The sequence below is a fragment of the Diadema antillarum genome, unplaced genomic scaffold (genome assembly GCF_040938485.1).
Source record: "Diadema antillarum isolate AM-2024a unplaced genomic scaffold, OU_Dant_1.0 scf00000072, whole genome shotgun sequence".
NCBI lineage: Eukaryota > Metazoa > Echinodermata > Echinoidea > Diadematoida > Diadematidae > Diadema > Diadema antillarum.
Window position 1 is genome coordinate 2,031,028 of NW_027270961.1, and position 13,973 is coordinate 2,045,000.

General features: G+C 36.4%; 1 protein-coding gene across 1 annotated transcript in view; it reads right to left on the reverse strand.

Moving 5' to 3' along the window:
* Positions 1-10,202: 10,202 nt before the first annotated feature.
* LOC139717150 (plexin-B1-like) overlaps positions 10,203-13,973 on the reverse strand; it is a 44,683-nt gene continuing 40,912 nt past the window's right edge. The window contains exons 25-26 of the mRNA XM_071628651.1: positions 13,617-13,691; positions 10,203-13,104 (exon numbers count right to left, since the gene is read on the reverse strand). Coding sequence (XP_071484752.1) covers positions 13,006-13,104; positions 13,617-13,691 — 174 coding nt within the window. The 3' untranslated portion in view covers positions 10,203-13,005. The remainder of the gene's footprint in view (positions 13,105-13,616; positions 13,692-13,973) is intronic.

Here is a 13,973-nt window from a genome sequence, read left to right on the forward strand (position 1 = left end):
TGTCATGTATCCACGAGGTGGTCAATTTATGCAATCTGGATTGAATTTATATGTTTCTGTTTCCAGCGATTATTGAACTTAGACTTGATTGAAGGCGTTAACTGATTGTGCCTTTACAGTATCATCAAAAAGACCACTGGTCCAAGAATTCACTGCTCTCTGGCTGAAAGAGTTCAACCTCTTATAAGTGCGACACCTTCCTTTACACAACTTAAACTTATGACTACCTGTAACTTGATCATTGATAACAAAGAGAATAGCAGGATCAACATCTTCCGTGTAATGCAAAATCTTGGAGACTTGAATCATTATTATCTGCACATATTCACGTCTTGAGTCTCTCGGAATATGACAATGATTTAACTTCAGATACCAACTGCGTCGCTCTCCTCTGAACCAATTCAAGATTCTTCTTCTTCTTCTTCTTCTTTTCACCATTCTTTGTACGTTCATTCCAAACACAAGGGCAATATTCCAAGAGCGGTCTGACTATAGGCAATAATTCAGATGACTTTCGTTTCACAATTTTGGCGCCTTCCTTGAGATACCATGCGATGATACGTCTGCAAATGATAACACATGTAGTTTTCCGCAGACGCAACCGTTTCTTGGTATAGTTGTTCATGGTGAATATACTTTGTACTACCAAAATACTTTCTTACATTCCCTTTCTTTCATTCATACTTTTCCATATCATTTTGTTTATCATCATACGTGAATGCGCCTTTCGTAACCGTTTAATTGGATGCATAATTGCCATTTTCATGCATTTTATGCTGGATTTATATCATGATTATTTTCTTCTCTCATATACTGTTGTTTTATGCACTCACGATTTGAAACACAACTAGAATAGGAGTCTGTTTTCTTACTCGAAAGAAATATGCAGATGATAATGAACATGATTATAAATATGATTTTATAGAGTTTTGTGCAAACAACATTGCCTTGTGTTGCTTATGTGGTATGTACACGACATGAAGGTTATACCAGAACCTTCGTTATATGAATATCTTGATAGTTACGACTACAAAATGATAACACATTACGTGAGATGTGAAGTATATAATCGGTTCTCGCGCTGATATAATGAAAACATTGCAGCACAACTCATGCTCTACTTTTATACAGAAAGTAGCTCACGCTACAGACAATTCTGAACATCAGTAGGAGTTTATCTAGACTTTTCGGAAGCTTTCGATACAATTGACTACGAAATTCAACGTATTAAGCTGAGTCACGATGGAATCCCTGAAAGGGCTTTAAAATGGTTTAAGAAGTACTTAATAGACAGAAGTTTGTTCGCTTACTCTCAGCTAAAATCAATTACCAAAAGGGTTTCTTTTCAAACCCACGTTTGTTTATTTTGTACAATGTGCAGACACGACCTATAAAATCCCATCATCGCCGATATCACCATTCATCTGTTTTGCTGATGACACAAACTTGTTTCTTTCACATCACGACCCCATACTTGACTGGACAAACAGTGACCTTAGATCTTTGCAATCTTGGATTCATGACAAGAAATTGTCTTCAGATATTGAGAAAAAATCCCCATGACATCTAATAATTCGTTGAAGGTTCTCTTTCTTAGGTAATTTTAAAATAAATAAAGTATAAGTCTAATGCTGGTTGATAGTACGAAGTTCTTATAGGGCTTCCCTGGAGGTCTTCACATTGACAGGGTATTATCTTGGAAAACTAACACGAACTCTTTAAACAAAATATCATTTAGAAACACCGGAATTGAAAATAAACATTTATTTTTTTCCATGATACATGTTGCAGAGTATCTACTTTAATATCTTCATACCTCAACTATGGAATCCTTACGTGGGGAAATACATGTACAACTAACTTATTATCAGATTCTCTTTTTCGTATTAAGATAAAGAGAGAAACATGCTCATAAGAACTATTAATCATGCCTAATTTTGTCTCATACAAACCGTCTTTACTACTAAAGCAGAATCCTGAAATCATTGACCTGTTCTACGTTATGTAATCTTTGAATTTACATGAATAAACCATCAGCCAACGCAATTTGCCACACGTTTTTCCATACAATGTTCAGAGGGAACATTAATCCTACTCGCCATAAAGAGTAGAAAAGAAAACGACAGTGTTTACTGAACCCAGATACTGGAATGACCTCCCCAAGGAATTACACTGTAAATCTTCTTTACCCTTATTCTCATTCAGATGCAAACTAGAGGTTTTTTATTCCAAGGATACACCAAAACATGCCATTAACAATGTCCTCTTGTTAGTCTCTTAATCGTGATTGCGTCCATTCTTCAGCGTGTTACATGCACAAGACCTACAGCTGTACTTATATCGGTTGACTCTCAGATTATATGATTTTTTATCATGGCTACTACTAAAACACTGATCAATTCAGTGCTTATTTACGTCGATGTAGGGCAATTTGTCAATCAGTTGCAATCTCAGATTATAGTTCTCAAAGTGTTTATCGTTCACCTTCGTTGACTTTCACTATATTTGACGGTGTGGAAGCTGATCTCTTCCGCCCTATAGGATCTAATATCATAATTGTGGCATCATTATGCCACAATTTACCTTTTCTATATTATCTTGTTTTACAAATCCGCGCTTGCTGTGTAATGACAATTTAGTACTTTAGTATTTTTAAAATGACAATTTGATACTTAAGTACTTTTAAAATGACAATTAAATACTTTAGTACATTTTATTACCAGATGCGGATCACGAAATGCATGAATTCATTAAACAGATCGGTAGCAAGGTGTGGGTGATGGCACGGCGATTTGATCTAGTCCGCTCTCTGTAAAAAGTAGTTCACGTATCCAACTATGGAGCTATACTGGAGCTCCATGACACAAACAGACACACGACACGGTGTCTACGTGTACTGCTCCACTGACATTTCGATCCTCTTGTATTATCTATGGTGTTTCCACAAAGACTTGGGTAGACACGCAGCAATACCTTTAGACGATGTAAACTTAATACGGTGTATCCACACAGAATAAGCAGGTATTCTATTGCCGGCATGGAAATGCAGAAGTTCCCGTGGAGTTGCATGTCTTATGATTTACAACTGAGACAGTGATAATTTGTGAGAGGTGAAAACAGGTACAAGTACTGCAACTGTACGAAAATTCTCGGTTTGTACACATGCTTTCATCGTGTCCTAGAATACTGTATGTACATGATGTTGTTGCCGTGATAAAACACTTAAAAATAAAGTATATATTTTGTATGACTTTGTTTTAATATAAAGTTTTACTTCTGACAGTCTGATGATTTTGTGCCATTGTACATGTACGTCATGCAATGAACACTCTTGATTTGAAACCGAAAGCGAAAACAAACTTTAAAACCAATGGTTTCCACTCGAAATAAGCTGAGGGCGGTCATTCACCTGTTCTCAATCATCGCAACGTATAGATTTTGTCAGATTTAACTTGGATGTGCCAGTCTACAATATTATTCTCCGCCTCATCACGTATATGCCTTCTTTCGAATAACTAAACCCCTTATCCTGATCGTCAACACAACATAATGAATGAGGCTATAGCTTGAAATGAAAGAGAATTAAAAAAAAAAAAGAGGATGATCATAATTCAACAAGTTCAATGCACAGGTCCGTCACTTTATTCTTAAACCCCTTATCTTATATTTCTAAGACTACGTACGTTGGATTTAAGGTGATACTGTCGTTATTCATGTCTTTACCGTGATCATCGATGTTAACCCAACGTCACAGGAGTATTCAATGACATACTGTAACTACATTCTAAATGTGACCTTTAACCTCTGATATCAGACATGATATTATCAATGATTATGCTGGGACAAGCTCGATGGACTGCTCCTGCCAAGAATGAATGGATTCCCTCAAATATACATCTCCAATCATCACAAAAAATTTAAACCGTGGAATCTGACTTCTGCCAATAAATACATCCATCGTATTCGGGTGCCTGTTGTGAATCATCTCTTCTATAAAAAAAAAGGAAAAAAAAAAAGAAAAAGAAAAAAATCGGTGTATCTTTGGAATGAAAACATCTAAAACAAAGAAGTAGTTTATCAAAAGAATGATAGAAACAAGACTACCTCAGTGTCTCAATGTTCAATACACGATACAATTCAAATACGCCTGAAAGCACAAGAAAAACAGGCAAATAGCGTAAAAATAACGTTATTTCTAGCAGTTTGTGGCCCGGTGGCCCGGGGCCACCAAAAACGCACGTCGGGCCATCAAAAGTTCAGAAATGAAGAATTTGGTGGTCTGATCGGGCCACCAAAAAAGGTCGGATGTTTGCCTTTGGGCCACCAAAAATAAAGGTCAGTGTGGAGCCCTATTATATATATATATATATATATATATATATATATATATATATATATATACATATATATATATATATATACATATATATATATATATATACATATATGTATGTAGGCCTGTATACTAAAAGAGCCGCATCTATCTAGGCGTATGTACATCAAAGAAGGGGAAAAGAAAGATATGAGAAGAAAACTACATGACTGCGAACGATCACGGCAGAAAGTTCACAACTACACACGACATCGTCATTTAGCGGTGTCCATGTTGTGGAATTATGAACAACGAATTTAACAGGACTTAACACGACGAGTAAACTCACTTGTATATTGCACACGTGATGTAGACATGACATTCTTCATCCAAGCCAGTCCTCCTCCACCTCTTCCTCCTTCTCCTCGTCTGTCTTTTCATCTTCAAACATCATTGGAGATGAGATTTTCAGTCGCTTCTCCAGTTTTTTCAAGCGCTTCTCCAGCACATTTCGCTGCGACTTGAAGGCCGTCTTGGCCTCGGCCAGCCGGCGTTTTTCCACGATGAGGTCTGAGTTCATCTGCCGGAGTTCGTCGATCAGGGCCTGCAATTCGTCGATCTCCAGCTGCATTCGGCTCATCTCTCGCGACAGCAGCCAGCATTTTGGCGTGAGGAAGGAGGAGACGAACAGCGCCAAAAGGAACGGTCCAAGAAAGCTAGGATGTAAAGCCATCAGCAACACCGAACTGCATACAGCCTCCCTGATGCACACTTTAACCTCCATTCACTTCCCCATTTCACTTGTGTTGAGACTCGTTTTGTACTATAGCCGTCCATGTGCATACACGTTTACCTATCCGTCTCCACTGGTTCAATTCAGATCACCTTCGCTTCTACGTATTGTTCCAGACATAGTTCTTCGCTGAATTGAAGAAAGGATTAGACCGTGTATACCTTCAGAAGGATTTTTCACGTCTCTAAAGCGGGTCTTACACAATAGATTCGTGCTTGCGAGTAATGAGGGAACTTCGCGCCGCCAAAGTCTGAACTTGCCTAAATGATAGTGACGTTTAGGAGAAAAGCCCTGAATTCACAAATGTGTGATTAATGTATATCACAACAAAATAGGACTGAAATCTCCCATTAATGTCCAAGAAGCTAACATCAGCAAAGGTTTACAACTGGAGTCATTCAGTTTGCCAATATGTGTCGCATCAAGCATTCACGACCCTGTGTAAATGCAAAGCATTATTGCGTTCCTTGTTTAGATTTAGTATAAGGCGGTCGATAAGTAGGTACCTACAAGGTGCTGCACTGACTGGGAAAGAAGCTTAATTTCTTTCTGTAAAATAATTTTTCTGATGCACGGCACTTCTTTTCTTTGCTACTTTTGATAATAATGATATAATCACATTCCACATTCCACATATTATAGTGGACATTATATCATAATACAGAGTAGAATGTAAACAAAATATCGTGACATTTTTTGATGATAATCACAAATGTGGAGGGGACTACTACTATTATTATTGCTCATTGTTGATATTCAAAAATAGGTTTTCCCGGCCAATTTCGCACTTTTGTCAGTCAAACTCATTATTGCTGCATTCAATTTAGCAAAATCTAGCGTACATGACATGTTCAGTATTTCAATTTTATGATCTCTTCATTCAAATTCATTTTGGAGCATTCAAATTACATCTAACCTCAATCTAATCAACACTTTTCCAACTGAAATTCGTAAGACAAGCATCATTTCGTTATTCGTTCAATTTAGAATGATATAGTCACGTGATAACAATGTCGTATATGCTACGCTCGTTCATTCGAATTCATTTTTGGGCATCCAATTTAAAATCTTTTGCACTCAATTTGCACACTTGTTCATGTTTTGGTTCTTTCTTATTTTTTTTCATCATACAGTAGTTATTGGTTTGTAAGCAACATTATATTTCATATTTTCGTATTCATTTTGAGAGATTTTGGCAACAGTTTTTTTTAATGTGCTCGAGTCTCCAAGACTGAAGATAGTGCATGTTAACGTGGCCACAATATAAGTATGCGGATAAAACAAAAAGTCACATAGAAATACACGTTTAAATGTTCTCACCTTTTGAGAAAAAAGAAATAACATGACGTAAATTTGAATGAAAATGTTTGGAATTTGACTGCCCATTCGCGAAATTGAATGACTCAAAAACCCTTTTCGGCGAGTGATGGCGAATTTGAATGAACGTACAGTACCGGCCAATTTGAATGCCCTTTTTACCAATTCGAAAGCCCAAATAATGTGCAAATTTCATTGATCGAAATGTTAAATTGAACGCAGTTGCAATTTAGAAAGACAGACTGTGCGATAACGAGGGTGTTTGTTATATTGAATGAACTTTCTATCAAATCTATTGACAAAAGTGCGAAGTTGGCCGGGGAAAACCTATATTATTACTAGTAGTAGTATAGCAGTAGTATTACTGCTATTACTATTATTATTAACGCCATTATTTTTATATTGCATAATAAGAATCGTTACAAGGGGAAGTTATGAAATTTGAAAACTCCAATAATAATGATAATAATGAATTATTATTATTATTATTATTGTCATGCTCGGGAAAGTTATAAAAATTCATCTTTTTTTATTAAAAAAATAACATTCCATACGTTTTCATGAAAGAGTGATCCATCAAAATATCAAGGAAACTTCCACACGTATCAAATCATCGTCCATGATTACAAAAGTCCCGGAACAATCGCACAGAAGGCACGCCTGTAGGTTGTGTGTACTTTCAATGTATTTATTCAAGATCTTTACTCTGCTGCATAAGTATACAATTATTCTTTATTTGGAAGAATGGAAAAAAAAAACTTCCGACAGACAACATACAAACATGTAATATATATATATATATATATATATATATATATATATATATACATACATATTCGTGTAAACGTAGAAACAAACTGGTAATGCATTTTTGGCTAACAAAGAATTAGTTTATTCGACTCAAATTTTCGGCGTGCTACGCCTTCTTCAAGAGTCTTGACAATGACGGTATCCAAACAAAGCAAAAGCAAAACAAAAATTTGTTTGGATACCGTCATTGTCAATACTCCTAAAGAAGGCGTAGGACGCCGAAAATTTGAGTCGAATAAACTCATTCTTTATTGGCCAAAAATACATTACCAGTTTGTTTCTTCATTTCTTCGTGGAGCCAATACGTGAAATCTCAACATGTTCGTGTAAACGTGGTATACCTTGACATCATCCCAGCACGAGGAAAGCTGTGGGAGTCGATCATGCGATTGGCGTATTGTAAATCACAAAAAATCTGTGACAGCAGTGGAGTCATAGTCACTGGTTTGCATACCACCTCCTTGACGTCATAATTTCAACGATTATCGCTGGTTTAGGTAGCGCTTGATATATAAGAATCAATTTTCATAAACAAAATACAGTACTGTTTAAAATAAAAACGTAAGTCACATCTTTCATTGTAAGTACGTCGGTAATTTCCACTAGAAAAAAATCACATTTAGTACGTGACAACTCGCAGACTGAGCATAGTACTGAAAGCTATCAGCAAACGATTCTAGCTTTTGCCAAATCTATCCTCATGTGCAAAGTAATTTTACTGAGCGTGTACAAATGCTCACTAGTACTACTCGAATCCTCTCCCCAATAACATAAGAACACAAATGGTGTCTGTGAACTACAAGTGAAACAAATTAGATGAAAAAACCTTACTTTTCTTTGGCAGACAGAGTGATAAAATCATACGGAATGTGAGAGAAAAGATTCTCGACAATTTAAGGCATACCACTAAAATGCACAGTGTACGGACATTTCAACCAAGTTTATCAGTGTACAAAGATTGACCAAGTTTCTATTTACCCTCGTGTGCTTGTGCACTATCTCCCCTTGATCACAATGCATGCACTTCCCTAGAGATTCAATGACGTATGGAATTTCATATTATAATACCTCGAAGGGTGAAAGGTTATTTCGGATTGCTTATAAACTGGAAGAACGATCTTCATCACAATGACGGCAAGCAGCTGCATACGTGAAATCTTATCCAGAGAAATAATAAAAAATAGTAAACAATTAACATGTATTTCTCCAGTACAATCATCGCTAATAACAAATCAATCAGCTACCACTGCCACGTACTGCATCATGGACCAATAAGTACACATAATTTGATAGTACGAGTTATAAGTAGACAAATGACCGTTAGGGAGATAATCTAACAATAACTTCTGTAAAAACTGCAGTAAGACCTCAGGCAAGTTGTTTCTGCGGATTCAAGCCATAATATATGTGATGTAGAGGAAAAACAATTTACACGAAAGTTTTTGTGATCAGCACACAAGATCATGATGATTTAAAAATACGTGTTTTTTTTTTTCTGGCTAACAAATCACGTAAACATCATCAAAAATACCTTGTTTGGCTTGATAACAAGGCTGAATTTTTCTACCAAGAAATTTGTAGAACTCACCACAAGTCGGGAGTTATGCGATATCATTGATGATAAAAGTCCCGTCGGAGGCCTTTTCTCTTCATATTGGTGAGACGGCTAATTATGATTCCAACAGTTACTAAAACACGGCAAGGTCCAATCCACAAACTTTACTAAAACCTAGTGCCTTCAAACCAAAATAACAACAAAATTTGAATGTCACCTCTTCCAAATTATTGAGACAAATCATTACAAATTAACTGCAACTATCATGTCAGCTTTACCCAAGATTTTATCATGAATAGATGATCAGAGTAGTAAATTTCATTGGGAAATACCAGCCACCACTATAACCGACAGAAAAAGAATGTACAAAATGTAATAATTACAGGTCATGATTATAATCTCTCATGATATACATAATCTCTCATGATATACACATGTATATCACACTCAATATTCACACAAACACATATGGAAAGTTTTCATAGCATGCTAGAAGAAAATGCCAACTCCATAAATCACACCGCCAATAATTCAAGACAGTTTAAGATAAAACAGACATATAAACTTACTCAAAACTTTCAAAATTTATACAAATTAACACACATCTTGAACAATTTCCATGATTTCTGCAGTTCATGATTCAGCCACTCTCATGGTGCATATAGCATAAATCATGGCCTGTTTTCCTATATGACTAATGAGTATTGAATAATTGAGAGAACATCGGGACAGCTGCAGTTATCAGACCATCTCACTGATAATATTTGAGGTGAAGATTGTTATGATTCTTTGGGAGTAGTTTAGCAGGGCGGTAAACTTAATTCTCATTTGAGGAAAAAACTTCAACGTTGGTCCCAACCTTCAACTCATGTGATTATACCCCTTAATCAAAGGCCTAGTCTACTGCAACTATCCTACCATACAATATGTATGCAATGTTGGTAAACTGCATAATTTTGCACCCATGGAAACTGGGTTGATATTAACATTCAACATTTCATATACTTAGTAATGTCTTCTTTACTTACTGTACGAGCTGAAATTTTCGCGTACAGATATTTCCGCGAATTGCTACTTGGAGGACATTTTCATGTGTTGTTAATTTCATGGTGGCGAGGTCTAGCTGAACTTAGTAATTCGCGCGTTGTTATTTTCTCGTGTTGTTATTTTCGCGGTTCAACGGCGATTCGTGAAAATAAAACCACCGCGAAAATTTCAGCTCGTACAGTAGTTCATAACTGACTATCAAGTCACACCACCTTGGATTAAACCATATTCTGCATGAATGTTACAGTGTAAGTTATTATTGCTATTGTCATCACTGCTACCCCTAGTACTACAACTTCAACTATAATAATCCATACTTGATTTATTCACTTCGCTTTTTAAGGACAAAGTCACAATTTAAAAGACAAAGTGGTAAGAAATCAAGGTCCTTGTGTTGTCAATCTCCAAAATGCCAGATTAAAAAAATTGGGATGCGCTCTTTTATATTTTCTTGTTCAGCTACATTACTGCAATGCCAAAATTAAGCTTCAGAGCTTCTTTGTAGGTATGTTAAAGGCTTGATAGGCTATTTTAGCTATCAGATTCTAATTCTATTTAACTGAAATCATTTAGACACAACTGTGCCAAGAATATTTCGGCAGGCTATTCAATGTGACCATAAACAGAAATGGAGTCAATAAAGTGGAATCTTTACATGACTTCTGCTTGGATGGTTTGAGATGATTACAAAAGTTTTTTGTACGATCAATACTTTCATAATTACATACTTCATATTTCATCCACATTTATTACACATATTTCAGTGAGTTTATCAAGCAAAGTTTACAAGGATGGAAATGTGCACATGTTTCTCTGTATTCAAAGCATGAAGTTATCACCAGCATATAGTACTTTTTACTTATGTATGCATGTTATGAAATACAAAACCAGTAAAACCAATTATGTAAGACATGTACCATAACAATGTAACAAATATTTAAGAATACAAGGCAGGAACTCTATAACATTTATAATGTGATGGCTTTACCATCTGTGGTTCTGAGTTACCTTTTAAGCCAATATGAAACAAAAGAATGCATACAGTACATATGTTCAACAATCTTCCACCATTCATAGGTCATGCACGACTTAAAATGACTTCTAACTTAAAATGACATCCAGCAAAATGGTCCAATGTACTACTGAAAAAAAAATTAAACCACACAATTACTCTGTAACACACAGTAACACTTAAGTACTGGGAGTTTTAATATATAACTCGAGTACAATTAGCATATACTTTCGGTTAATAGGTATAATCAAGATAAAACTGTAATGACCTTTTATGATTTACAGTTGAGTAGATTATGACAGTGCTATCACCCTAGCATAAGGACAATTTGAACATCTGGAAAATACCCTTGTTTTCTGTTTCATATAAAATATATCACTTAACAAAGTTTTTGAGCATTAATTTACACATTTTCACAAATACAGGATTACAGTCTATTTTACATCAACAAATCAAACATCATTGATCAATTTCATGTACTTTTTCCCCTCCCTCACAAACAGTATAAACAAAGTGGAATAAAAATACTATGTTTGGTCAATGTATAATGGAATATAACAAGGAATATAATGTGTGCGGGACATCAGGTATTGATAAGCATGCAGAGACTCCAACCCCAAGCACCTTCTGATCTGGAGATTCTCCCCCCTGAAACCCTTCGCAAACGGGAGACTCCAACTTGATGTGTGCGAAGCGCGAAATTCCCATGGTTCTAGATGCTCTCTGGTGCTATCTAAGGCTTATTTTTTCAACATACGATAGAAATAAGTAAGAAATCCTTTCCAACGGGAGACAAAGAGCCAGGGCGGGAGAAATTAGATCTCAAGCGGGAGAACGGGAGATTTTGCAAAAATGGGTTTTCGGTGGGAGATCTCCCGTCGAAAACGGGAGAGTTGGAGTCTCTGAGCATGTACACAAACAAGTAGCTTGTAAAGGTCCGGATAACAAAACACAAGAAAACAAAACAAAAACAAAAACCCTCTATATAAATACAAATGAGCCACAGCAGAAAAATCACATCAAAGCATACAGCCTTTGATCATGAACAGTGCATATTAAAATATGTTACATTCTAAATTTCCAGCGATACATGGTTGAGCCATTTCCACAGGGAAAATGATTCTTAGTAAAAAATGCTTAAATTTGACTGAAGTATAAAACATGCATAAAGAGAATTCTGTTTACAGTTTTTGAAAGCAACCATTAAAAACATAGATGATAATGGAAGAACTACTAGTTATTGCATGCATAACTCAGAGAAAAACATCATATTGTACATAGACAACATTTCACTGGGCAAAGTATTAAAACCTTCAGAGAAATACTGGTATCCCTTTAAAGTTTCACAAATTAATTCTTTTTTTAAGTACAGGATTCTGTCTTACCTTTGAAGGAATTACTTTATACACCCAGTTTGAAGGGCACATTGGTGGATTTTACAAGCTTTAGAGTATTCACTCCAGCTGGAATATTTGGCATTGCCAATCTCCATGGACTTGGTGTAAAAGTGTTGGTCAGTGGTGCAAACTGGACAGTTGGTTGCTACCAGCGAAAGTCTCTTTTGCTTATCTACACAGTCCAATGCTTAATTATGCACATCATCCACTCATGCAGCTCTGAATACACAAATGCCCATTTGTACAATATTTTGCACTCTTCTTCCGAGATCTTCAGATAGCACGAACTAGGCATGATTTAATCTGAAACATGAAAGCCTTCATGAACATCTGATACACAATAATGAATCACAATCATTTTTCATTTCTTTCTCGTAAATCTTGGTCCCTGTTCATATCAAAATATGTACTGTTTATACTGTGTCTTAAGAAATAGATTCTCATTTCATGAGCATTGCTTTTGAGAAAAGCATGCTGTCCAGGGGTGTGACAGAAATTACTCAAGAAAGTCAGAAAAATCTGAAACTTCAGAAAAAAAATATAAGTCTGAAGTGCATTAAAACGTGAACATTTCAATGCATATAAACTGCAAAAAGTCTGAAAAGTGAGTTTTTGGTCAAGGAAAAAACATCTTGACCTCAGATTAAACTCTGAACTCTCACATCCCGGCTTCCACAAACATGTGTAGCTCTTGGCTTGTCTGGGACTAGTGTCAATGAAGCACGGCCATGATGAGGTCCAGGGAGGTGGGTTGTTTCTGGTCTAGTCCATAGCCTTGTCCAGTGTGTTCCCAACTCTCTGCAGGCTGGAGGCAAAGTTGGCGGCCTGACATAACTCGTCTTCTTCCAGTGCCTTGATGAGCTGCAGGTTGGGAATCAGGAGAGAAATCATCATCACATGTGACTATCATGGCTCAGTGCTGAGAAGTCTGTGATGCTTGAACATTAATATTTGGTGAGATCAACACTTAATGTGGAGCCCTGCAGTGAGCCATGGACTCACCAAAATTATGTGATGCATCATGGGAAATGTTCAGCACTATCAGTCTGGGTAGAAAGAATTTACAGACTAAGGACTTGAGTGCATGAAGGTATGTTTTTTAATGTACCATCAGACTTTTGCCACTCCAAGCACATGTTTTGGTCACAGTGGATTGTATGTTAACCCGTTGAGGATGGGCTGATTTTGCTACAACATGTATTTCCCATGGACACTTTCCCAAGGATATTCGGAACTCGTCCTCAACAGGTTAACATCAAAGACCTCTGATTCCTTTAAACAACTAATGTGAAGCAATTAAAGGCAGAATAGAGGCAAAGTTTGAGTCTTATGATGGTTTCAAAGCCATGTTGCATCAGAGATGGGTGACTTACCGCGGACTCATGAGTGCGCACTAACTCATAAAGCTGTTTGAGCGTGCCAAGTCGGCTGAAGAGACCCTCAAACTCCTGTGGAATGAGGACATTGATGAGAAATCTTTATAGTACATGCACAGGGCGGGAAATAAATCAGTACTCAGTACCATCTCTGAATGAAACCTCACAAGGTTGGGCCTACCTCTGCCCTCAAGCATTTCTCACATTGCTTACAACTACTGTCAAAGTGGACATTATTGTGTGAGTAATTATTTTGCAATACACCAATCTGATTTGAAAGAATTTTATGTGCTTTTAATTCCATGGAATCAAAGAGATAATGTGTTACAACATATTACAAGCAAAAACATTTGC